The 27,332-nt window shown below is 40.8% G+C and overlaps 1 protein-coding gene across 2 annotated transcripts; it reads right to left on the bottom strand.

The window, feature by feature from the left end:
- Positions 1 to 188: 188 nt before the first annotated feature.
- LOC117456096 (nipped-B-like protein B) lies at positions 189 to 26,390 on the bottom strand. 2 transcript variants are annotated; one of them, XM_034095838.2, is made up of 47 exons: positions 25,969 to 26,390; positions 24,553 to 24,700; positions 23,628 to 23,793; positions 23,263 to 23,363; positions 21,409 to 21,508; positions 21,175 to 21,323; positions 20,237 to 20,355; positions 20,069 to 20,153; positions 19,465 to 19,989; positions 17,681 to 19,369; positions 17,376 to 17,504; positions 14,716 to 14,892; positions 14,337 to 14,408; positions 14,152 to 14,241; positions 13,958 to 14,061; positions 13,789 to 13,875; positions 13,470 to 13,701; positions 13,198 to 13,349; positions 13,022 to 13,102; positions 12,802 to 12,902; positions 12,570 to 12,690; positions 12,391 to 12,473; positions 10,486 to 10,618; positions 10,251 to 10,394; positions 10,067 to 10,153; positions 9,659 to 9,873; positions 9,464 to 9,566; positions 9,281 to 9,379; positions 8,374 to 8,520; positions 7,896 to 8,030; positions 7,708 to 7,806; positions 7,562 to 7,615; positions 7,337 to 7,445; positions 7,093 to 7,229; positions 5,997 to 6,137; positions 5,784 to 5,877; positions 5,308 to 5,462; positions 5,133 to 5,223; positions 4,842 to 5,015; positions 4,231 to 4,421; positions 3,719 to 3,826; positions 3,352 to 3,552; positions 2,656 to 2,802; positions 2,175 to 2,539; positions 1,897 to 2,071; positions 1,617 to 1,805; positions 189 to 1,190 (listed from the first exon to the last, which is right to left on the bottom strand). In XM_034095838.2, exons 2-47 carry the CDS (start codon positions 24,614 to 24,616, stop codon positions 837 to 839), a joined length of 8,274 nt encoding a protein of 2,757 aa, XP_033951729.1. In that variant the 5' UTR covers positions 24,617 to 24,700; positions 25,969 to 26,390; the 3' UTR covers positions 189 to 836. The 2 variants fall into 2 exon arrangements, with proteins under 2 accessions (XP_033951729.1, XP_071061108.1); XM_071205007.1 differs by lacking the exon at positions 25,969 to 26,390 and adding an exon at positions 25,768 to 25,960.
- Positions 26,391 to 27,332: the final 942 nt, after the last annotated feature.

Here is a 27,332-nt window from a genome sequence, read left to right as displayed (position 1 = left end):
TTATGATTCCTTTAGAGGCACGGATAGAGCTGTTTGCCGTCCAATTTGATCTGTAAAAAACCTTCCAAGTCTTACTTCACTATTCTAAATCTCCATCAGACAGGTGAGACAGAAAAAAACGAGGCATTCGTTTTTAAAAATGACACAATAAATATTCTTAGGTGAGGAAAAAAACGCAAACAAGTAACAAAGACGTAAGAAAAATTTATTGCAGTATTTGTTTCACCAGAAGAGCGGGGGATAACTTTTTTCTTGCTGTGTTCTATAACATCAAAATCTATATTAAAAACAATATAACTTCCCCTGCATATAGGCACAGATACTGCACTGCTCTTAACATAAATAAAACATATCAAAGATACTCCATTACACAGTGTAGGTAAACAACAAAGTGTTCGAAACAAGAACAAAAAAGAAAGCTAAAAGTTCTTGGAGCTCAGGTCAAGTGAATAAATTCATTTGGTGCTAGTTTAAACTCCAAAAACACTTTATTAAGAACATCATCATAACACTAATTTCCAACATTCAGTTTACTTTTTTACAGAATTATGTTCAGATATAAACATGTGTTTAGTTAAACTATTATACAGTGGGAGTAAAAATCAAACAACGAAGTTGCTGCACAACAGCGAAGGAACTCCCACACAATGTTTTCCCAAACATTTCCTTCTTATGTTTTTCTTGTGTTTAACTTAAACATGTCTGTATTTAAACAGATCATAGTTCACAATACTTTTCCTCCTTCTGGTCCTTAAATCTAAAGAGGTTTGATTTCCTCTGAGTAACATACTGGGTCCGCACAGGTTTGGGGTGTGGGAGGAGGTTCCATGTGACTCTTAGTCCCCGTCCTTGGCAGCGTATAGATCCCGTAACGTCTGTGCCACTTTGTTCGACAGCTTTTGTCCACTTGCGAAGGATATTTTCTTGTAAATGATGTCTGATTCTTTGATGGTGTCAACCCAAGGCACCTTTTTGCGACCTTCCCGTTTCTTTACCTCCGCCCAGGACCCAGAGTAAGAACCAGTCATCCAGTGTATGCTGTAGCCAGTTTTGATCCTCTGGATGACCCTGGCGATCTGTGGTCTGTCTTTGAATTTGGGACAGCAGAGGGCAATGATGTCCATGGCCTTTACTCTCTCGTGCAGGTTGCCCGTGTCTTCTGGGGTCTCTACGGCTTTCTTCGGTTTGCGCTGTTGATGGAAGAAGCAGAGGGTGTACCACATGAAAACAACTTTATTACACAGGAGGCACCACAGACAAATCTCACAGAATTGTTGGGATAATGTGTGAAGCTGCAGTGAGACGGCCATCAAAGTTGAGTTTCTGTTTACAACAATGAAGATAATCCAAAGAATGTTAAGATGTTGGTGTAGGTCATGGACATTACAGTCATATCATGTCAAATTGACATTCTGTATGGGTCGACAGAATATATCCTGTATTTGATCATGACATTTTTTTTTCTCTTTTATTTCTTATTAACCTTCCTCAACCCTTCTGGTTTGTAACTTCAATTTGATATCCACCTCACTATTGCCCACGTTGATGCAGTCTTATTACAGGAACATAGAAATCTTATGTGGGTTCTTTATTTTAAAATGTTTTAAAATTCCTACCACAGGGGGCTCTTCAGCTTCACTCTCCTCCTCCTCTGACTCCACTGGAGCAGTGTGGTTATTGTGGTTGTGGTTCACTGGTTTTGGGCCCTTCAGCAGTGAAGTAATGGCTTTGTTTCTGGCGTTTGCATTCGCTTCACCCTCTTGGTCCTCTTCGTCACGATCCAAGTGCTCCATCAGTACCTTGAACTAAGAGATAAAAGCAGATATAATATTAGTCATACTCCTGAGACTGAAACATGAATACACATTCACTTTGAACATAGTGCTGAATGCTTACATCCAAATACTGTTTAACAATATTCCTCTTGGTCTCGTGGCTGAGCTCCGTGTTGGCCAGATCACTCTTCAGGTAGAGCAGTGTCTGACCGGGGTTAAAGTGCACCTTAGACTTCCTGTTCACAGCCTTGTCGTACACTTTGGCAGACTCTGTCGGGGAATACTTCTGGATTTTGCTGAAACGCAAACAAAAAACAAGTTTAGTCTGAGTCATATTATCAATTGCATTACTTTTTTAAATATAGATTGGTTAAACCGTCCATTTCTGAGGTGGCCCACCTGTCTGTTAAACCGAACAGATTCTTCAGGTGTTGTTTGAGCATCAGCAGCAGCAGGATGCCCTGCGAGGAGCTGGAAAACTCCAGAAGAGGGTTGGAGTTTTCGGGCAGGCGGGACATCACTGCGTCCTCATCTTCAAAGTCAGAATCATGATCCACAGGTTTCTTCGCCCTGTGCACCACCTCCTCTTCCTCCTCACTGCTGCTGCTGGAGGAGCTACTGCTCTGCTCCTCGTCCTCCTCTTCATCGTCCTCATCCGAGCCCAGTTGTCTCTTATGATGCTTCTTCTTCTTCTTCTTTTTCTTCTTCTTCTTCTTTTTTGCCTTCATCTCCTCTTCCTGATTGACAGGCTCTTTCCGTAAAGACTGCACAGAGAACCAAACGCATACCAATCATTCAGAAGATGTATTACCTGAGCTTTTATTTTCATCTCACAAAAAAGAGCAATATTTCCCATCCAAAGTAAAACCAAGCTTTGCACCTCCTTGAAGGACTGGAGCAGGTTGCTGCCAGAGACTGACAGCGTGATGTCTACATGATGCATGATGAACAGAGGCTCCTCCTGGGTCTGGTAGGGGAAGCAGGCTAAGTTGTCTGCTACGAACAACAGCATGTTCACCTCTGTTTTCTGCAGGAGACAAAAGGTAGAAAATCACTACCTAAATCAGCGGTGTCAAACTCAAGGCCCGGGGGCCAAATCCGGCCCGTGACTTTATTTTATGTGGCCCACAAGAGCTTGCAAAGAATATAATATGTTTATTATAAGGTTACATGCCGATTTACAGAAGCACTCAGAATTTGTATTTTTCTTAGAATCTGACTTTTATTTCAAAATGTAATATCTTTTTTTTGATTTTGACTTTTTTTCCAGAATTTGGCTTTTCTTTTGAAATCATTTTGTGACATTCTCACTGAAGAGACTTATTCAGTTATTACCCTATCCGATAATAATCCAATGCAGAGGCAATAATGTAATATAATACATTATTTTATATATATTACATTTTTATATATGTATCTTTTATATTATTGTATATAAAACTGGCCCTTTGAGTGCAACCATGATGCTAATGTGGCCCAAGATGAAATTGATTTTGACACCCCTGACCTAAATGAACTATTAATGGCCAGCATTAATGGATACTGCCTGGTTGGAGATGCACTGAAGGTGACTTACTGAGCTGTCATCAAACAGGTTGAGCAGAGAAATGAGGAAAGCCCGCCTGTGCTGTCGGTTCCCTCGCACCATAGAGTAGAGATGAGCGCAGAGAGCGGTGTCTGTGTCATCCGGACGAAAACCTCGAAGCAGTGGGCTTTTGGCTCCGTTTATGGCCTGTTGCACCTGATAAGACATCTTCAACCCTGCTACGGCCTTCATCTGTGGATTCACAAAGAAATACAACTCAGCATGGATGTAGATAATAGATAATGATCCAAATCCTTCCGATGCCTATCACAAAGTCCATTATGAGATGAGTACGTTTACAGAAATGCAAAAATCTAACTTATCTAGTTTGCCGTTAATAAACGAACAAGTCACTCACGTGGATGAAGCCAATATATTTCTTGTCAATCTCCACCAGCTGTTGATCGGCCTTGTTCTTCATGGTTGGCTCCGGGTCGGTTCCCATGGCAATCAAGTATGGCACACACTAAAAAAAAAAGATTTCAAATCAGTGATCAGCTCATCAGTCATTCAAGACGGGAAGAGAATGTTGTCATTGGGGTGGAACAACATGGAAAACAGTCAAATACACTCGCTCATGTCACCATTTCAATTGTAAAAAACCTTCCAACAAAGTAGAATATTGTAAACTGTAACTTCAAGCCTTGCAAACAGATCATATTTACATCACCATCATAAATACAATCATAAAAAAGAACAACAAGGCACTGCAGAACAACAATCTTTTGAATCTTTTGCAATTAGAAAATGAGGTTTAAATGTGACTAATCATCAACCTAGTTATGACTACGAGACAAAAAAACAGTTCTTGCTTGTAAGATCTTAAACTCAGTCTTGTGTGAGGGTGCTGGAGTGAGACTGTGAGCATACCTGCACAGGATGGATGAGGCCCTGGCTGAGAGTCAGAAGGATGACGCTCAGGGCGAAGTGACGAACAGTGGACTGAGAGTGGAAGAAGGACTCCAGCACCTGCTTCAGGTAGATCTGCATTATGGAGCTGCTCATGCCTGATGAGATGTCTCCCATTTCCTTCAGATCCTCCTGCTTTTCCTGATTCTTCCCTGAATAAAAAAAAAAGCATCAGCTTGGTTCAGTGGTGGCGCTAGACTTTTTCACTGCCCGTCATCTTGGGGGGGTCGGGGTGCAGAGAACTGTTAGCGTCGGTGTTATGCCGTGTTATGCATGCCCACCGAAATATGCATGCACCTCGCGGGAGCGTGCACAGGAGCGTCAAGCGGAAACTCACAGACATTTCAATGATTTGTACGGCAAATTTTTCCGTCATTATTAAAAACAAATCGTCATAGAAGGAAAATATTCGGTTAACGCGACCACTGGCTTGGTTAGTCTTCGAAGGTGCTACATGTTTGACATAGAACATACAAGCAGGGCATTTAAATAGGAACATTCATTTTGAGTAGCCATGCAAACAGATTAGTCTTCACAATAAGGCCAAAATGGGAATATTTAATTAAACTCACATTCACGATCGGCCACCTGCATTCGAGAGTCCTCCTCTTGCAGGTATATCTGCAGGTTTTTCAGCACCTGGATCCTCCGACTGACCGAAGGGTTATCCTCTGACAGGGTGTTGTTATACAGGACCTTCACATCCTGAACAAACATGAGCTCTGGATGCATGATGAACTGGAAGCCTGGAGAGAATGGAAATCATTTAAATAAATATAGAGGGAACCCAAAGACATATGCAAATAAAAAGAAGACATGACAGTGATCTATGTTATGTTAGTATGAGATGAGGAGCAACTTACCGAGACCTATGATGGCCTTGATCTGGACCTCTTCATCTTCATGAGTGGTGAAGTACAACAGAAGCTCCAACACTTTCTCCTTGATGACGATCTGAGTGAAAGCAGTCATTTATGAGTCAGGTTCAACAGAAGTCAGAAGGCACATGATTGAAATAGTTTGAGGGCTGCTGTTTACCTTGCTAGTGCCCTTGAACTCCTCTTGATCATAATCAAAGTGTCGGCAGAGAGCCCCCACAGTGAAGAGTGAGCGCAGGAGAGTAGGTTTGTTGGTAGCCAGGGTGACACTGGTGGGGTCCTCTTGGTGCTGGGTCTTCAGTTTTGCAAGAGCTCCTATAGAAAGATACAAATCGGCATTGAATACCAACTTCTGTTTCTCTAGTTTATAGAAATAACTTTTGGTGTGTTTAATGCTCTTATTTATATCCATGTGAAATGAAAGTGAGTATAATGAGGTGATAAGAGCATAATGTAACCCTGTACATTTGAAAGTGAATTATCATGTTAACAATAATAATCCCTACGTATATTTTGCGATGTTTTTGTGTATTCTCACATTTCTTTCCAGCCTTTCCCATCTCAAGCTGAATGCTGATTCTGGTATGAGAAAATGTGTGTTGTTTATGTTATAATTGATGTTTACAGAAGCCTTACCATAGTAGCGATTGAAACACGCCCAGACGAACTTGTAGTTGTGTGTGACCTTGTTCACAACAGCACCAAGACAGCTGACACAGTGTTGTACGACCTGAGAAACAAACACAACAAATGGAATCAAAATAAAATCAGTGCGCTCAGAGCAGTATCACATCTCAATTTGTTATGTTTTCCTGGGATATATTTGTGAAAGCTGTAAATCACACTGACCGTCATGCCATATTTGATAATGAGCTTCATCAAGTCTTCTTCTATGGTGGTGAGGAAAGTCTCACTTGGTTGCTCCATCAGAGGCACGGCCAGCTCCAGGATCTTTGCCACGTTACAGATCACCATGAAGTCGTTCTGAGTCTGGAATATAAATGCAGAGACAGCTGCTCAGTCCAAAGCTGAGCTGGGAAATAACTTTCGGAAAAACAAGTAATTGCTTTAGACTCCTCCTCTCAGCTCAAAAGTGTGGGATTTTTATTATGAATTCAACACTGTATAGTTTATCCTACAATATAAAGCTTAATTAAACAATTAGTGTTAGCATTTGAGTATAACGCATTTAGTATTTGAATGTCTTTATTACACAGGTGTGCCCCATTATATATGGCAACTGATTGTAAGCAATTGATTTCTCACACATTACAGCAAATGTGGGTACAACCAGCAGAGCCCCTAGTTGACCCCCCCCACACACACACACCACAACACAGATCACCCCTTGCTGCTAAATACCAACAAACTATGTGCTAGATGTGCAATATATAAATGCCGTTAATAACTGTGTAATATATACCTGGCTGCTAAATCCTTAGAACTGTTACAAGGTGTGTATTTTGTAAATTGGGTAACTTGCTGCTGTTAAATACCAACCACCTATGTGCAATATGTGCTAGATGTGCAATTTATATAGATGCCGTTAATAACTGTATAATATATACCTGGCTGCTAAATCCTAAGAACTGTTACAGGATGTGCATTTTTTTTAAATTATGTAACTTTTTATTCTTTATTATATTTGTTTTATTATATCATAACTTAGTACTTTTTTTGAAATGCATGTCACATATGTAACATTAAGCTGTCTGTGGCCCTTTTTCCTGCTGTAACTACGCACATTTCCCCTCTGTGGGACAAATAACGGCATTCTGATTCTGAGAAGGACTGCGTTCATTCCATTTGGCTGCCACTAGATGGCCCTATAGCACAACATACAAGTTGGTATTGTTCCTATCTGTCCTTAGAGCAACAAATGATAACTCTTACTTTTAGAAAAGTCAGAATTTTAGACTTATACTTAACCAATGATGATACTTACATTGCTCTTGGAGGTCAGGTAGGGCTGCATAGTCATGGCGTGTTTGACCATCAGCTGTGCTCTGATCTTGCAGAACAGGTATAGAGTGGTGATACATGATACCAGACGACCTGAGGTGACCCCTTTGTCTTCACAGTCTGAACACATGGCAAAACACAAAGAGCATTGAGATTTGTCAAAGCTAACACAAAAACAATGCAATACTCTACAATGCAGTAAGCTAATATGGTGTTTTTTTCATTACCTGCAAGAGTGTCTTCATATGTCAGGATGTGTTCCACTAGATTGTCCACCAGCTGAACACAGGCCTTCTTGGCAGGCTTGTACGACGCTTGTTCTTCAGACTTGAGCAGCTAAACAGATTTAATACAGAAGTTGGATACAGTAAGATGCCCGAAAAAACAGCTATCATAAAGAGAAAGGGCATGATGTTGAGATACCACTACGACCACACAGGTCAACAACTCACATTTTGGAGAAGCTGCTCAAACCAGTCGTAGCCTGAATCTTTGCATGCAGACACCTGGCATGAAATCAAAGCAGGACATGAGTCAGGAAATAAAAAAGTGAAACAGCACAATTAGTTTCTTATTAGGAAGCCAAGGTAATACGCACCACGTCTGTGATGTTCAGGATCTTCCGGGTCATTGCATTTTTGTCATGACTGGGTGTGGGGGTGAACCAGATTTTCTGGAAAGTCTCATTCACCAGTTTCTGCATATGAAAAGAAAAGTTAGTATATAAGATTTTTTTTTTTTAATGTGCCTCATGTAAGCATCATTCAGATTGTAACAAACACTAACCTTGATCCCCTCCTCATCGTTGACCCTTCGGATCATCCTCACACACATCTCGGTCACCTTGTGGAAGTCCGGCTGCTCCAGGCAAATATCTCTCAAGATCTTGATGACCCTCTTCCTGACACTAATACCTGTGTCCTGTGTGAACATGAGTTAAAGGGAAGATCAGTATAGTCAATAAGAAATATCTTTCTCGATTGCATATTCAAACTGCTAAATTGTTGTAGTTCTACATGTGATCTTTAGGGGGCAGTGTGGGAGAATATGATTTAACCTCAGTTGAACTTTGGCACTTTAAATGAACTTTTTGGTCAGAGTTTGCTTAAGTAAGTGGGAAGGTTCCACTTCAGTTGGACCAATGTAAGCCATGGCAATGATGTGACCCAATCATTTTAAACTGGGAAGGAGTTGATTCATTTGTTCATAATACAGAAGCTCTCATTGAGCTGTTCAAAATGTAGAGAGAAGCTAAAGAAATTACCAATATCCTTTCAATGAGCATGTCGTAGTACTGCTCAATGAGCTCCGGTCGACTTAGCACGAAACGGCCGAGCAGCTCCACCGCCGCCTCTCGCACACTGGTAGAGTTATCCATGAGGCGACAGTGAACCCCACGCTGCATGTCCAACTGCAAAACAAAAACGTAAAGAGAAGTCAAGCAAAGAAACAAATCACTGAGCGTTATGCTGGTTAGAATGTAGCAACATTACAACCAGGCTTTAACAGAATCTCCTGTTGAATTTGTTAGATTCACAGTAAAAAAAGGTTTTTATCTGTCAAATGAAAACATATTTAGCGCTACCTCTATTTAATTTAATTTGTATTTGTTCCGTTCATGGTATGCACAACTTAATGTCTAATACTTGTTTAAAAAACATGTCTCTATTAACGCACCATTAACCGAAAAGGAGCAGGGAGAAGAAAATAATCTTATGTTACTAGCCCCTTTCTAAAAAATAAATAAATAAATGGAAATAGATGGTCTGTCCTTCATATTTTCTTATTCACACAGTATCATAGGATAATAAGAGAAACACGAAAACGTACTTCCCACTTGACAGTTAACGGAATGAAACAAAACAAAAAACAACAACACCGAAACATCATATTACATGTCATTTGTTAGACGCTTTTATCCAAAGCGACTTACATACATTCAGTACTGTGGGCAATCCCCACAGGAGCAATTTGGGGTGAAGTGTCTCAGGGACACAACGACATGCTGACTGCAGTGGGACTCGAACTTGCTATACCCTGATTCGAAGTCCAGCACACTATCCACACAGCCACCCACATCACATGTACAAAGAAAAAGTGCAACACCCTCATCTGGGTCCTATCAATCCAGTAATATGAGCATCATGTAGCAACAATACAGGATGACTTACCCGCGCCAGAATACTTGGATCCACAGCTACTACTTCAGACAAACACTTCATGGCTTTAGTTCTGACTGCGATGGCACTCTCACCAAGCACCCTCAGAATCTATTACAAAAGATTTAAAAAAGTTAGAGACTACCAACACAACAAAGTCTCTCACTGACGTTTATTTGCAATGAATCCTCTCACCTGTGATAAATAAATATCAAAGCTCTGTGCAAACGGCCTCATGGAGGCCAGATATCTGACAATCAGACATGAGTCCTCATACTCTACCGTGTCAGAGTTTACCCTGAAAGAACAATCAAGAGTCAAACAGGATTGGAGATAAGGTCAAACAGCGTACCAAATCAGGGCATTGATGCAGAGTACAGTAGTATTTACCTCAGAGAGTTGAAATCTGACGGTGATGTCCTGATGACTTTGCGGAGGAATTTCTTTCGTGACTCGGATTTCTGCATAATCTCCTCAGTTGAGTCAACTTCCATGGAATGATGAAGGCCTTTCACTTCCTCATCGTCATTTTGAGACTTTATCGCTTTCTCTGCCTCAGTCGTAGCGTCCCTGAACCACTGGGCAATATAAAACTTCCTGGCAAACTATATGAAACAAATGAATACATAAGTAATTAAGAAGACTATAAAGTAATCTGACATCAAGGAACCCTGTCTAACTATATAAACAGTCCATGTGTTTAACCATTGCCTAGTATCCATTCATAATAAAATCCTAAATGTGCCCATAATGATTTCTGTATATTCACAGTTTAGTGGGTGAATATTAAACACCTACCACAAGAGAGGGTTCTGTCTCAATGTTTTCATTAAGGTAGTACAGCAAGGCCTTCTGGAGTTGCTGGATCTCATCACTGCCTTGAGTCTGTAAGGAAATCAATAAACCAGAAGCAGCTCAGAAGCAGTTCAACACCACTATTAATGTAGCTCCGTGAAAGTAATTGTGTGATCATCTAGTCTACCTCTTTGAGGATGCGGTCAATAGTCTTTTGGTCCATGTTGCTATTGACAGCATCTTTACGCAGGCGAGATGCCACGGTGCCGAGGTAGTCGAGCGACGCCACCCTGAGCGCCATTTCTGTCTGCTTGTTGCTGAACTGGTGCACCTGGAGCACGAGAAGTGGAGGGGAATCAGCAGCTGTTTCTACCGAGCAGATGATGGGGGGTGATTCCTTTAAAGTGATTGATGTTACTCACCAGCAGCCGGCCCAGTAAGCTGAGCAGCAGTTCAGCTACAGGCCACTCAGGCCTGTTGACTGCAGACAGCAGGTCATGAACAAAGTTCTCAAACAAAGGCCTGTAGTCCTCCTCTCCCTGCTTACTGCCACACCTGAAACACACACAATACAATATATTTCATTTCATTTTCATGTAATCGTTTATTTGAAGAGGGACAATGCACATTGATGAACATTTTTAACAATTAATGCTTCAAAATGTAAATATGCCGGATTTGAGCTTTTAGCTAATTTCCATTCGTAGTCCCTCACATACAACATTTAAGAACATGACATTTATATACATAGCAAAAATAAATACTTGATATGCAGAAAGAGCATGAGCAGCATATACAAGCATTAAACACATGGTAATACAATGTAGCAGCTACGACATATTAAGTGCAAGAGAAGATAAAAGAGCTTCCTAAAGTGCAAGAGGAGATACCCCTGTGTTAAAGTGCATTTAGCGGTGATTGCACGTTTGTTTCTCAACCATTCTTTTAGTTGACCTTTAAAACTGTTCAAAGTGGGACAATCCCGTATCTCAGTTGGGAGGCTATTCCACAATGAGCTGCCTTTAATTGATAGTACATTTTGTCCAAAAGTTGTCCGTCTATGGTGGACCTCACAGTCTCCTCTGGCTTCTGACCTTGTGCAGCGTCCAGTGTGTCTTTTGTGGATGAAACGGCGGATAAACGGTGGCGCGCTTACACTAATTGCGCCGCATAAGCGTATAATAGTGTGCCGCATTTGCGCTTCAGATGAGGAGGTGAGGCCCCCTCATAACTGCATGAACCCGTATGGCACAATACAACTCAGACTGGCTTACCTGTAAGTCAATCAAGTGGCAAATGCCATAGTAAGGATGGATGATAGGCTAACATTAAAAAATCCAAAAAAGAAAAAAGGGTTTCAATGCCATGCGATCTACCCACACTACCCTTGCGATCGACCTTGTGTGGCACAAGCAAACGACCAGTTTGTCAAACAGTATTCAATGTGGGATAGAATCATACAGTGGAGGTATGACTTTGCAGCATTGACAGTTAAGAAAGGTCTAATTTGTTTAACATTTCGCAAGTTGAATTGAATTGTGTTGGATACTTTCTTAATATGTCAAGTTTGAGTCCAGTATGACTCCAAGATACTTGAACTGGGAGACTAGTTCTAGTTCTGATCCGTTTAAAAACACATTGGATCCTTCGAACATCATGCATACTGTTTTTTTACATTTAACTGTAAGCAAATGTTGTTCAGCCAAATGTTGTTCAGCCAGTGTTGAACCTTGTCCAAAGCATTTGAGAGACAGGGTGAGATCATTTCACCGCATCATCGGCATACATTTGCACATTCAACTCAGGACATACATTAGGCATGTCATTTATGTACAGTGAAAACAGTAATGGTCCAAGAATGGAACCTTGTGGAACCCCAACAGGGTTCACAAGGTAGGGGGATTTGGCACCTTTGACCGAAACACACTGTTTTCTGTTCGATAAGTAAGACTTAAACCAATGTATCGAAACTGCTGACAAATTTAAATGAGTGAGCTTTGTAAGAAGCACTTGGTGGTCAACAGTGTCAAAAGCCTTCCTGAGATCAAGGAAGACAGCACCTACATATGGGCTCGTGTCCAACATAGACTTAACCTTTTCCACAAAGACAGTTAGCTGTCTCAGTGGAGTGGTGTGCACGAAAACCAAACTGCATTGGGTGGAGTGGAGCGAAACCTTTGCCTAAATGTTTGGTGATTAGTTTTGACACCTATTTCTCAGCTGTCTTAGCGACACATATCTGTATTTGTATATGTTTCTGAACAAAAGTTTATTTACAGAGTGTGAAAACGATGAAAGACAAGTGTTAAAGTTCTACAGTGACTTACTTCTTGAGAAAAACTGATAGGAAGTTCTGAGCTGTCCGCATGGCAGTTTCAAAAGAGTTTGTGATGAAGACATCTTTATCCACCTAGAGAAAAGCATCCAATATGTTAAATCATTTCTGAATAAAAGCATAATTTCTGAAAAATATGGTTTTAGTATTTTCTAAATCTGCGGTGGTTACCTTCTTATTATGATCATCATCTCCGTCCTTCTCTGGAAAGTGAACCACACACTGGATGAGCTGAAGAACCAGTGCAGTGACCATCTGGATATACACATCTCCTCCTGAATCACTGTTTAGCCTGGGCGAGAAACAACTGTCGTTAGGTTTACAGAGAAACACAAAGCACTTAAATGATAACGTTTTTGATTCATGTTATTTTAATGATATAATTCACTAAATATATAGTAACCTAAAGCTCCTGAGGCTGCGTTTATTCGTTGGCAGTCTAGCCAGGGAGGTGAATATCTCCTCAAGAATTAGCTGCCTGTGCTTCTCGTAGCGAGTGAACACCTGAGGAGGAGAAAAGCAAAGCAATGAATCAAAACGAAAAATGAAGACACTGTGTGGGTGTCATAAAACACAAAACTGACTGCTGAAATAAAACGAAAATGGATGCCATGGAGACTTACTGCTGTCACTAGTGTGATGGCACATAACTGCAGATCACTGACATTCTCCACAAAGAAAGGTGTTATACCCAGAGTCGACACCTAAAAGTAGGAAACAAGAGTATCAGGTGTGTTAGAACTCAAAGGTTTAACAGGGTCATGAACTGAAATGATGACAGACAGATAAAGAGTCTCACCTGGAGAATGGTGGTGTCAGTGAGCAGCTGGATCTCCAGCAGCTCTGACATGTTGCTGACAATATCACACACTTTGTTGTAGAGCATGACCACCACCTTCTGTTTGTGGCTGGAACCCTTTCCTCTTTTGGACTTTGGAGTGTGCACAGCACCTTAGGTGAGGAAGACAAAGAGAAATCGGAGTTGAAAAAATAGTTGTATTGGAGCTTATATGAACACACGCACAAAAACACTCACAGATTTTGTAGAACTAAGAAGAAAAGTGTGCTGACCTCCATGGGGGTCCACTCTGTAGGCGGGGTCATACTGAGGGTACAGAGAATTTTGCAGATGGTACTTGGAGTACTGCAGCACCCTCTCAATCACGTCCTCTATGTAAACAACCTTGGGCATGCGTGGAGATGTCATGATGTTGAGAGCAGTCAGACAGGCATCAGCAGACTTAGCCACCCGCTCCATGATGAGGTCACGCCACAACCGCTCCTCGTCCAATGAATCATTATCCTACAGAAACAAAAGAAAATCTTATTGAAAAGCTCAAAAGTTAAATCAAGTAAGCAACAAAAAAATGATAGGTGCCTGTAAACTTACATGGTTCATTAACGTGGTAAGTTTGACGCTGTCCTGAATGTTCTTCTCCAGGATATTCAGAAATTTCACCAGTTTATCAGACGGAAACTAAGGAGCAAAGAAATGATTACTTTCAATCAAACTTACAATAGCTAAATATCAACCGGTGTCACAAACACACTCCTCTTACCTTGTGAAAGATGCGCATAGCTTTGAGCTTAGTGGAATCACTGCAGAGCTCACTCAACTGGTGCTTTCCGAGCAACAGCTCTTCAGGTATGCCATCATCATCATCTGTTAGAGGGGAACAAAGTTATAATAGTCAAAAAAATGTCTTAACAATTCATCAAATGTCATAAAAATATTGCAGCAGTAAATGTTCACCTGTAGCAGCGAGGTCCACATCCTCGAGGCTCTCAAGAATGCTGTCCACATTGGCCAGGAATCTCTTATATGAGGAGGAGTCCATCTTTTCTGTTAAAAGAAATGTAAACAAATTGATTAAAAAAACATATTTAGCTTTAAAATGCACCATTAGTATAAAAGTAATCAACGTGGTGAAAGAATACCCTCTGTTGTCAGCTTGGAATCATACGCCTTCTTGTTTTTCTGTTTCTCCTTCTTCTTCAATTTTCTGGCAGCTGACCAAAAGGAAAACAACATTTGTCAAATCCTTGACAGCAGCTGCTCACCCTCGAGCTCTGAATATTTATTAGAGGAAGACTTGGTGCAGTAATCTGACTATCCAGGGGATTGGCCAGATGGATCATTGATTTCAGATGGCAATAATCTGAACGACAGCCGCCAGACACGGCAATCACGATTTGCATTGACCTACACAAGTGTATGCTGTGTAAGGTAAATTCATGTTGTCTTCTTAGAGATACTTAACAAAAAACCCTTTATAATTGTATCTATTTATATTAAGCTTGTGGAAAATAAACTCACAATCACTCAGGCTTGGAGTCGGGCTGCCTTCTTCTGATTCACTCAGTTCACGGCTGCGGCCACCGGACCCCCGACGGGCAGCGTGGGAACCGCTACTTCGCCTGTGCTCTCCAGAGCCCGCCCTCTTTTCAGACTTAGATGGTTTGTCGTGACTTTTCTTAGACCTTTTCTTTGGAGCTGTAACAAGAAAAACACAGAACCCAGGAAAGATAGGTCAGAAAATATCAAGTAATATAAGCTCCAATTGTTGCTCAATAGCTGCAATAATTCTAATCAAAACATATCCGCTTTTTTTTTGGGTTAAATCTTAAAAACTAGGGTATTTGTAAACAATATTCTAGCATAAGTGCTTTTTATTTTTGTTATATACAGTGGGGCAAAAAAGTATTTAGTCAGCCACCAATTGTGCAAGTTCTCCCACTTAAAAAGATGAGAGAGGCCTGTAATTTTCATCCTAGGTACACTTCAACTATGAGAGACAGAATGGGGGGAAAGAATCCAGGAAATCACATTGTAGGATTTTTAATTAATTAATTGGTAAATTCCTCGGTAAAATAAGTATTTGGTCACCTACAAACAAACAATATTTCTGGCTCTCACTGACCTGTAACTTCTTCTTTAAGAGCCTCCTCTGTCCTCCACTTGTTAACTGTATTAATGGCACCTGTTTGAACTCGTTATCAGTATAAAAGACACCTGTCCACAACCTCAAACAGTCACACTCCAAACTCCACTATGGCCAAGACCAAAGAGCTGTCAAAGGACACCAGAAACTAAATTGTAGACCTGCACCAGGCTGGGAAGACTGAATCTGCAATAGGTAAGCAGCCTGGTGTGAAGAAATCAACTGTGGGAGCAATTATTAGAAAATGGAATACATTCAAGACCACTGATAATCTCCCTCGATCTGGGGCTCCACGCAAGATCTCAACCTGTGGGGTCAAAATGATCACAAGAACGGTGAGCAAAAATCCCAGAACCACACGGGGGGACCTAGTCAATGACCTGCAGAGAGCTGGGACCAAAGTAACAAAGGCTACCATCAGTAACACACTACGCCGCCAGGGACTCAAATCCTGCAGTGCCAGACGTGTCCCCCTGCTTAAGCCAGTACATCTCCAGGCTCGCCTGAAGTTTGCTAGAGAGCATTTAGATGATCCAGAAGAGGATTGGGAGAATGTCATATGGTCAGATGAAACCAAAATAGAACTTTTTGGTAAAAACTCAACTAGACGTGTTTGGAGGAGAAAGAATGCTGAGACCTAACCTCCTCTAGGGGGGTCCGGGGGCATGCTCCCCCGGGAAGATTTTTTTTTTTTTTTAAATGTTGAAGTTAAAAGCATCAATCTGGTGTACTTTGAGAGCAACATTAGGATATCTATGGATACATCTCTCAACACCCATATGAAACAGAACTGGAAGCAGATTTATTTTTCTTTATGAATATTTGACAAATCACTCCCCTTTCAAACTGTATTCTTCTTTATTAATAACAACTTTTTTTTACTGTCATATAGTATTTTATACCTGTTAAACCTATACTTTATTCTCTTATTTTTTTATAACTATAATGATCATATAAAGATGTGCCTTTACCTCACTGGTTGTAGAAAAAGCGTCTTATATTCGTTAGCATAGCTAGCTAACCAGATGCTAATAACAACAAAGTTATTGACTGTATGATCAGTATGACAGATGAACAGATCGCCACTGGGCTTTCAACTAAAGACACAGACACACAGAAACTACGGCATGTGTAAGGCTCCTTATCGGTACTGCAATTTCTGAAGTGCTGGAGTGGCGTTCTGGTGCTCTCCGTCAGAACTGCACCCTTGTCAGTCGAGACATATATACCACGTGATGACACGTTAGGCTCGTGTTGTGTTCAAGGACCCTGACCTTGGCCAGGAAAAACAGGCACTCGCTTGTTTAATTTTTTTGCGGTCTAGATTTCTTACATTTTATTCTTTTTTGCGTGTGTTTATAAATTACCTTGAGGGCCGTACCAAATTGTCTCGCGGGCCGTATACGGCCCGGAGGCCGGAGGTTCCCCACCCCTGGTGTAAAGGAAAGAATGAATGGGGCCATGTATCGTGAGATTTTGAGTGACAACCTCCTTCCATCAGCAAGGGCATTGAAGATGAAAGTGGCTGGGTCTTTCAGCATGACAATGATCCCAAACACACCGCCCGGGCAACGAAGGAGTGGCTTCGTAAGGAGCATTTCAAGGTCCTGGAGTGGCCTAGCCAGTCTCCAGATTTCAACCCCATAGAAAATCTTTGGAGGGAGTTGAAAGTCCATGTTGCCCAGCGACAGCCCCAAAACATCACTGCTCTAGAGGAGATCTGCATGGAGGAATGGGCCAAAATACCAGCAACAGTGTGTGAAAACCTTGTGAAGACTTACAGAAAATGTTTGACCTCTGTCAACAAAGGGTATATAACAAAGTATTGAGATTAACTTTTGTTATTGACCAAATACTTATTTTCCACCATAATTTGCAAATAAATTCTTTTTTTTGCACAATTGGTGGCTGACTAAATACTTTTTTGCCCCACTGTATATTTTTTTTCTTCTTCGATTTATTTAGTACAAGAAGTGCTTTTTGACTTATTTTGTGATGTGTGCAAAAATAAAAAAATCTTATGTTAAATACTAACACTCATTTTCAGAGTAATCTTCATCTTCTTCTTTGTCATCTTCTTCATCATCATCCGACTCAGCGTACTTGGATTTCTTACTGATCAAACTGTGATTCCGCTTGTTTGTCTTCTCAGCAGAAGACATTTCTGTAAAAACAAGAGATGAGTTAGTTTCCTGCACAGACACATCTGTACTTTAAAAGAAAATACAATCAGTTACTGAGTCATTAAAGACTGTGATAATAATAATAATGATAGTGGTGTGAAGGAAATACACAATCTGGAAACTGGGCCCATTGTACATATTTCAAAGTAAATCGTACCTTTCCCTGAGGTCTTGGATTTGTGTGAATTCCTGCTTTCCTTGATGATGGTTTTGACTTCAGCGATGCTGAGTTTGTTGAGCACCACAAGGGGTTTGGCTCCCTTGTTCAAACTTTCCACCAATGACACTCTCTCCAGCCGGACCAGGGGCTCGCTCTCTGTCAGTTTGCTCAGGAGTTGGGGGTCTTTCTCTTTCACATCGCGTTTCAATTTAGGGATCACAAAGTTCTTCAGAGTGGACTTGCCCCCCAGCAGGTAAGCGGGGAATTCGCTGGGTTTGGCCTCCACAGCCTGCTGTTTGTTTCCAGCTTGGCCAGTAACGACTCCCTCCCCACTTTTCCTCTCCTTCTTATTTTGGGAGTTTTGAGGGCCGGAACTCTCTTTCCTCTGTCGTCCATTGAGATCAGCAGATTTTCTGCTACCATCCTGCTTCACTCTCGGGCTCTCAGGTTTAGTATGCCCGTCAGGAGAGGGTCGGTTGCAGTTTTCCCTCGACATTTTGTGCTTCCTTTCCCTCTCTTTGTCTTTAACTCTGTCCTTATCTCTCTCTTTGTCTTTAACTCCGTCCTTATCTCTCTCTTTGTCTTTAACTCCGTCCTTATCTCTCTCTTTGTCTTTAACTCCGTCCTTATCTCTCTCTTTGTCTCTTTCCTTATCTTTCTCTTTATTTATGTCCGTTTCTTTATCTTTGTCTTTATCTCTGTCAGTTTCTTTATCTTTGTCAGTTTCTTTATCTCTGTCTTTTTCCTTATCTCTATCTTTATCTCGTACCTTATCCTTTTCTCTTTCTTTATTTCTTTCTTTTTTTCGTTCTCTAACCTTATCCCTATCTCTATCTTTTTCTTTATCTATATTTTTTTCCTTTTCGTTATCTTTATCCCTATCTTTTTCCTTGACTTTGTCTTCTCCATGTTTGGAGTTACGCTCTGCCTTGCTCGGGGTTTTTGGAGTCTCAGGTTGGCCGACGTTGGATCGATGACTGTTGTGGTTCTTTTCCTCTTTGTGGCGTGGGTCTGAATGCTTGTCATGTTTCTGCCGCGGTGTGTCTGGCAGTTTGTCTGGCAGTTTGTCTGGCAGTTTGTCTGGCTGTTTGTCTGGCTGTTTGTCTGGCTGTTTGTCTGGCTGTTTGTCTGGCTGTTTGTCTGACTGTTTGTCTGGCTGTTTGTCTGGCTGTTTGTCGACATGTCCCTTGCCACTGACTGTTTTTTTATCGTCATGTCTGTGTTTGGAATCGCGTCGACTTTCCTGCTTCTGTTTGGGGATTACAGGTTGCCCCTCTGAGCCAGACTTCCTGGGGCTGTCAGTATGCTGTTTGATGATCCCAGGTCTGTTTTCAACAACTTTATCTGCGTTTTCAACAACTTTATCTGCGTTTTCAACCACTTTATCTGTGTTTTCAACAACTTTATCTGCGATTGCATCATTCTTTGAATTGATGTGCAGTACGTGGTCGTCACACATCTTCTGTGCTTCCAAGACCACGACAGGCTGTCTTATCATTCTGCCAGCTTGCTGCAGATCAATACTGACCATCAAAGCAGGCCGACCGGCTCCGTTACTCGCAGCATTCGTCTTCTTGGGTGTCAACTTGCTGTCAGCGTTGCACACTTGTACAGCGGGCCCTTCATTGGACTCAGCTCCGGATTCCTGAGGATATGAGTCTTGCTTTCGTTTCTTCAGTGGCTTATCTGTGATATAAAAAAAATGAAAATGAGATCTTCTACAAACAGATGTAGGTCATGGAAGAATCAGAAAGAACAGGGCAAAGGCAGACGAACATTACCTTTATCCTGAACTTCTTTAGACCACCTTTCTCTCTCGCTGGCCGACTCGCGGTCTATTCTCTCGATCTCCGTTAGTGTGTCCATCTCAGCGTCATCAAACACGACCCCGCTGACGCCTCCGGACTCCTTAGTGATTGGCCGAACAGGAATCTGCTGACAGTTGGCCTGCTCCTCAGCGCCTAACTTGTGTGACAAGTCCTGTGCAGACCTTGACAACTGATTAATGTTATTATACATCAAATCAGTTTCACGGTCTGAGTCGACCCGTGACCTCGGAGGATGTTCTTCAGGTTCATCCAAGTCTGAATACTTCATGCGGGACAGTTTTATAGTAAGCTTGGCGGACTGTTTAGAGGGAGAACTGACAATGTCGTACGAGAGATTTTTTTCCGTGTGCTCATTTTCTTCTCTACTCCTTTCCTTCTGCTTCTTTTTGCGGTCCCCGGAGCTGAGGAGCACGTCAGCTGCTGCACCTGGGGGCCCATCGGGGGGAGGAGACTGCATGATGAGGGGAGGCCTGGACCCTGGTTAAACACAAATATATTTAAGGTTAAGCTAGCTAAGATTTTGTCTTTTATTAAGAAGAAGAAGAATTGATCATACTTTTTGCAGCCTCTTCACTCCCAGCAGGGGAACACACAGACTGTGGGGATTTCACTTGAAAGGCCCTCATGGAGGGGTCATTTACCTGTGGGAACACGAGACATTTAGCATCACGTTTATCAGTCAGTGTCTTCTAATTGTAGGTCAGGTAGTTTGATTCTTTATTACCTCATTCCCCAGTCTGTGGGCCATGTGGATGTAGTCCTCATCTGAGCCTAGTCTCGCATTATGATTAGATGAAGTACCCGACAGCTGACCAGAGACCTTGTTGTCATGGATGGTTCGAACTGAAACAGAGAGCGTAAGAAAATCTCCAGGTTAATCATTTGTGACGTGCAAATGGCTTACCACAGGTTTCAACAAGTTAATTCACGACTTTCAAAACCTATTTGGACCTAATTTAATCACATTTTTAAAGATTTGTTTGTGTCATTTTGTCTCTGTCCTTTTCCCTTATTAGATATACGATAGAGAACTCAAGAGCAATGAGGGTTAGACCATTATATTAATATTTGAAGTAAATTCTAAGCGTCTTGGAAAACCTCAATTTTACTTCTTTGTGCCTGAATTTCAGATAATTGAATTTAAGAACCACAGAAACCATGGTTTAATAAATGTAAGAAGTGAAGTTACAGTATAAGCATTTTGACCACGACGAAAGAAGAAAAACCATCTAGTTGGTGCTTTACAAAAATGAAAGATATTAAGGAAATGGCAGTGTAATTGTACAAGGGTTTTCCCTCAAAGAATAGTGGGTGGACTTTAAAAGGTATGTACTGGGGAAAAATGTGTGATCACCGCCTCAGAGCCACACCTTGACTAAGTACTATTTGTTCTGTCGTCTCTTGCAGAACACTTCCTGTTTCAGGCAGAATGCTTAAGTATAAAAAGAATAAATGTGGTAAATCAAAATGGGAATTCACAGTACTTTTCTTGTTGAATTGTTTCCACCTTGACTTGGAATACAAATAAGTGTACAAAATAAATTAAATAAATAACCGTTTTTCTATGTTGTTCATTCAAATCTAAATGTTTGCTTTTTGCTATCCATTGCAGAAGTGTGGCAGGTAGCTAATTCAAATGTTCTTGATTGTATTGGTACTTACCTTGCTGGGTCTGTTGGTGTTGGGAATAACTGGGTGGATTGTACGGCATGTAGTCTGCAGGACTCTGGGGGGTGTAGGGACTGGGTATAGGGCTGTTCTGCTGGGGGACGAACTGAGCACCTGATCCAGACTGTGGCGATGCAAAACATCTGCAAAGGAGGAAGAAGTACTCTTGTTATAAATACAGATACTTTTACATCTTCATCATCTGACTGAATGCCGGCTAGGCCTTACCCAGCTGGGCTCTGAGATTGCTGATAGTTTGATCCTGGACTCCCATGCACCTGGTTTTGAGAAATCTTAAACTGTTGCACCATTGGCTGTTGCATTACACCTACGAGATAGGAATTGAAAACAAAACGTTGGTTCAAACAATGAGCTGAACATGCACAATTCCACAGCAACAAAACTCGCCAACATACCTCAGGAATAGCAACTCAGTAATATAGGGTTACATATTTGATAACATAAACACTTCTTGAAACATGGCAGCTCAGATTTAACAACATCAAAAGTGAAATAACTAAACCAAACCCTATGTACTCTACACCAAACAATGTCATAACACCCCCATCATATGCAGCGTCATCAATTACCAATTACTTTAGTTAAATCAAGATCAGTACCAAGATGACACTAAAGCTTTAAAGAAAGTAAAATATAGGATTTGTAGCAGTAATGGTTTGGGAAAACAATTACATGTATACACAGTCAACTGGTAAATCTGTGTACATTTGTAAAAAATAAGAAGTAATCAAGATTTCAGTCATACACAAGCTGTTTAGTTCACACTGTGCACACAGCTTTTCTGTATTTTTTCTAGGGGTGCTCCGATCGATCGGTCACCGATCGAGATCGGCCGACACTCACTCTCTACCGATCGATCGGTGCTCTCTAAACATGCCGATCGCGAGAGCCGATCGCATTACGTAAAATACATGACACTTTTCTCTGTGTGCGGCAAAACAAGCTCGCCAAAATGGCTTCACCGGTCTGGCAGTATTGCAACGTGTGTGAAGCAGAAATCCTGCAGCTCCACCCGCGGTGACGGACCGGTGAGCGGAGCAAAACACACAAGAGTTAGACCTACTTAGCTATTTGATCTACCTCTGGAACAAGCTAAACTAGTTATTATAAATATATTTATTCTTGACTGTCGGGTCACTCATTACTGGATCAGTGAGCTGCATGAGATACTGACAGGCTGTCAGGAGGGAGAGAGGGGGGGAGAGAGAGAGGGAGAGAGAGAGGGAAAGAGAGCGCTTCCGCTCATTTCTCCCGTGTTATTATCCAAAGTGAATGTAAACTTGAATAATGTACATCATTTGAATGTAATAATTAAGTTGATTGTTGTTTGTGGAAGCTCCAGTGAATGAGCCCCATTAACTGAGTTTTAAATATCACTTTAAATGGAAGATTTAAAGTGATGTTTAAATCTTCCTCCCACTTGATCTGATCGGCGATCGGTATCGGCCGATACTGATTCCGGCGATCGGAGCATCCCTAATTTTTTCTCTTCAAATAATGATTTAGTATGAAAGTGGGCATGAAAACTATGTAATTATAATCAACCGTAATTGCAGTCTAGTGCAGCTGCTTATAAAACTAGAAGGGTTCCCTGAACAAAAGTTAAAAGAGAAATGTTCAACTATTTATGGCAATTAGTCATTTAATCTATGATGACAAAATAAACACAGCTAAGCCTTTAAGAGCTGTGTATGGGTTTATTAGTAAATATTTTTGTGTTGCTAAAAATGGTGTGACAAGTGCTATACTTAAACAACTATTACTTAAAATGTCTAATGAAATAACTTTATCTAACAAGCTGTTTTAACTATACTAAGTGGGACAGGATGAGATGCTTTATTCCCAGAGGCCAAAAAAAGATTTCACCTCCGTCCATTACACATTTTTAAGAGTTAGTTCAGCCATAGAAATAAGAATTTTTTCCTCTTGCAATACTTCTGCCCCTGTTGTTAGAAAATCACCAAAGTAGTGCATCTGACACAGGAAGTCCTTGTGTGTACCTAGCTGTAACTAGTCATATTAAAAAACAAGAGTACTGAGTAATGTAATGACTTGGCATACGTTTGTCCCCAAATATTTTGGGGTTCCTGGACAGCAGAGTTTGTAGAAGCGCTGGCATGTCACCCTCAGGTTCATCATTCCCCAAGTTGTCCTTCAACTCTCTGAAAAGCAAACAATAGTATAGCACACAGTCATATTGCAGGAAATAGCTGCACACTAGGCCTAAATGCAGTATTGAGTAATGCAATCTGATTCCTTCCAGTCTCAATTTACATTCCCTGTGCAGGTTAAACTAGTGATTTAACTAGTAAACCATTTTTTAAATCACACTTTTACAAACCTACTGTAGTAGCCACTGGCAAGCTTTTGTCTATTCAATTTAAATGATTAAAAGATGTTGTGAAACATCAGTGATTGGCACTTACATGTGTTCAGTGGAGACCTGGTTGAGGCTATGGGCCAGCTGAGTCACCAGATTCTCGTCCCGGCACACCAGGAGGTTGCTGACCTCTTCGGAGATCCTTCCATTGTAGAGCAGACTCTTAGCGGTGGTGGCAGGGAGAGGAGAAGGCAAGGGCAGCTGGTTCAACACTAAAAGGATGATACACAGACTAGTTAGGTTTGTTGGAAATAAAAAGAAAGAAAGATGGGAAAGATATCAAAGAAAAAATGTTTAGGAAAAGTATTAGTAGACCATGCAACTATTTGATGATAGTATTGCCAAATGACTATGATACACTTTAATTCTTTTTTTAAGAAAGTACATTTTGGGTATGCTTATTTAAGCTTGATATTTAGGCTAAAATAAAAAAGTAAAGGATTTAATGTTGGGGTTTTAACATCTCTAATCCGTTTACTAAAGGCCTCAGAATACATTTTTTTAAGTTCTGTCTATCTTTGTAATCAAAAAGCCATCAATATATGGTAGCATTATATTGAAAGTTAATGAAAGAAATAAAGGTCCATCAACCTCTACATTGAACAAGTTCGATTTTTACAATCTATTACAATCAAGTATGAAAGGGCTATGATATCTTTGTCATCTGTATAATTGTTGCTTTACTATTTTTCTTAAATCAAACTTGTTTGAGGTCTGTAAGACTACAACTTCCCTTTTTTAGGAACATAAGCCACTTCACTCCTGTCTGCCCTGAAATCAGCAGTAGTGAAAACATCATAATTACCAGTATTTAGCTTCCAGTATAACTACACATTATACTAGAAGCCCAAGAAGACTTCACATAGTAACATTTCGGCAGTCAATAATTCCTTAACCTGGCCATAACTTGGTTAAAATGTTAGTATTTAGGCTGTGTGGACAGCATTAGTGAGAGATGATGTTGCACTTACAGTCTGTCAGGCTAGCAATTCCAGCAAGAGTAGTGATGGGAACATGAGGCATATCACCATTCATGCTGAAGATGAGGTCAAGAGGTCGTGTCAATGCACAGGCTGCTCAATATCACCAATCTCTTTCTATTCCTCACATCTCCAAAGGCTGCGGAGACAAAACAAAAAAATGGCAACACACACTTTTAAAGAATGTTCACTACCATGAAGGTATCGATGCCATTGCATCGATACCCTCCTATCATGAACACTGTTCATGATAGGAGTATGATAATTAATAGTTCCCCATATAGCTATAGTGTGCTTCTTTTAGGGATGTGTCAGCTTATGAGTGTGCATTATTAAACTGCCAACATAACTGCATCTCTGACATAGACAGTTTATAGAAGCCTTATAGCAAGCCTGGGCATGCCTTACAAGTTATTGATTAAAGGCAGCTTCTTATGGCCAAACCATCTTGTCCCCTGCTGGTGATTCTTCCACTTTGCATACACAGCTTGAGTGTGTGTATTATTTTTTACCTGTGATATTCCAACTTAAGTCAAACATTACATAACTGAAGAAACATACAATTAACAATATTAGCTCTCATACAGATGTCGTGCAATGCAGTGGTGACAAACATAGCTAGCTATCTGGTAGAATTAAGGATAAAAAGTTACAACGATTCTGTCTCACTCTTTCTGTCTCCAACGTAAAACGTCAGCTAGTCTGAGTTTTTATTTATTGACGTAAACATGAAGTCTACTAGCAAACGTATTTCAAACAACCTCGTAGTTTAGGCTAAAATTATTTCTTTTGTTACAGTATCAGTTAAGGTTTCCGGGGCTGACCAAACACACAACAGCAACATTAGCTTATCTTATCCCCACATATGACGGTATTATTACTCATTTCTTATTTTCTTGTTATTGTAGACACTTGCTAAGAGAACTAGCATCATAGCTAAGTTTATTAAAGTGACTAAATCAACTCGGGGTTAGCCGATTAGCAGCGACTGGAGATGTAGTTAGCTAACGTATGCTAACTGGAAAGGTGCTGTAACTTGCTTAACGTTAAGCTAGCATCACCGGGAGTGCATCAAACCCGGTTAGCATACTCTGTAACGCTCTTTTCTTTACCGTGCAGGTCGTGTATGGGTTTAAATTTCCACCTCACACTTACTATGGCCTTCCCTGACGCATCTCTAGCTCACAAAGTGGACCTCGGACTTGCCTTAGGAAGCGTAACCCCGACCCGACGCCAGGGAGGCAGGGGTACAAAGCAAAGACCCCATCACAAATCAGATCGCCTTTAGCTGATCCCGGTAACGGTTACCAACGGCTGCCCGAGAGTGTCTGACAAACCGGAAACACTCGGGGAAGGTGAACGATTTCTCTGAATAGAGGTTGTTATTGTTGAATCTGGCTTATTTACCTCTGGATGTGATGAGAAAGAGAAGTGGTTCTGGTGGTGTAGGAGGAGGAGGGGGAGGGGGAGGAGCAGGAGTAGGATGGCAGCTGGAGAAGAGTCTCTAGCTCCCTCTCCGTCCCACCGTTCAAACAGCTCCTTCGGTTAACAGCTAACACAACGGCAGTGATCCCTGTCGGGAGGACCGGGGGCTTCTCTTCTCTCTCACGGTGAGCATGTACATCTGCTGGGAGCTGGGGAGCATCCTCTCAAATTCAGATGACTAGTTTATCAGACGCTGGGTGTTGTGTTTGCGAGTTTATTTTCGGGAATGAAAACAATCGAGGGACAGAGAAAAGGGGGATCCACATTGTCTAGCCCCTACCTCTCTCTCTCTCTTCCTCTCTTTCTCTGTCTCTCTTTCTCTCTCTCAAAATGCCGACCGGAAGAACCGGTAAAGGGAATAACTCCCTCAACCGGTGAGGAGCCAGGCTAATAAACATTGGTGACCATTGACAACTGCCAGCAAGGACCTCCTGGATCCATTTAATGTTATTAAAATGGTACACAAATTTAAAGACAGTATTATACATGAAATACCGTTATTGATGTGCCTTCCAGTCAGCAGCGATAACCCCATCATGATGTATACCTTCAACTCTGCCCAACTGACTTAAAAGTACAATAGTTGTGTACAAAAATGTACTATGTAATAATAATAATTAAAATGTGATATTATTATTGTATTAATACTGCACTTTTCAACGTATTTTATAGACCACTACTGCATGGTAGCAATTATAGACCTATTTTAGCATTATTATATACTGTGATATTGTCATATGCACATATACCTATTTTTCATTCATATGTATCTATTAATTTCTCAATGCTTATATGTATATACAATGAGATTAACTATAACCTAACCCACTTTCCCCCCAGGGATCAATAAAAGTATTTGTAATTCTGATTAAATTGTCTTTTTCAGGTTTAGGATCATATAATGTGCAATATACGTGTTATATGTGCCGTTAATAACTGTGTAATATACTTGGCTGCTAAATCCTAAGAACTGTTACAGGATGTGTATTTTGAAAATTATGTAACTTTTATTTTAATTTTGTATTATTATATTTTTTATTATATCTTAACTTAGTACTTTTTTTTTAATGCATGTAACATATGTAACATATGTAACATTAAGCTGTCTGTGGCTCTTGTTCCTGCTGTAACTACGCAAATGTCCAATCCGTGGGACTAATAAAGGTATTCTGATTCTGATATTGGTGAAGTTTATATCTGACGCTTTAAAGCTTTGGCCAGCACGACTAAATGTCCTTTGCCATATTATACTGCGCCAAGTGGGGGAACGTGTCATTATATGTTAT

This window comes from Pseudochaenichthys georgianus, chromosome 12 (assembly GCF_902827115.2).
Source record: "Pseudochaenichthys georgianus chromosome 12, fPseGeo1.2, whole genome shotgun sequence".
NCBI classification, from domain to species: Eukaryota; Metazoa; Chordata; class Actinopteri; order Perciformes; family Channichthyidae; genus Pseudochaenichthys; species Pseudochaenichthys georgianus.
Note: the sequence above shows the minus strand (reverse complement) of the source record. Positions and strands in the feature narration are given on the sequence as shown.

What these genes read in the sequence shown, in the direction of transcription:
- LOC117456096 (XM_034095838.2), bottom strand. Translation starts at nt 24,616, where the DNA reads ATGAATGGTGATATGCCTCATGTTCCCATCACTACTCTTGCTGGAATT. An exon ending in TAAAGAAGTTCAGGATAAAG is followed by an intron (nt 19,370 to 19,464) that starts GTAATGTTCGTC and finishes TTTATATCACAG; the next exon opens with ATAAGCCACTGAAGAAACGA. An exon ending in TTGATATTTATTTATCACAG is followed by an intron (nt 9,380 to 9,463) that starts GTGAGAGGATTC and finishes CTTTTGTAATAG; the next exon opens with ATTCTGAGGGTGCTTGGTGA.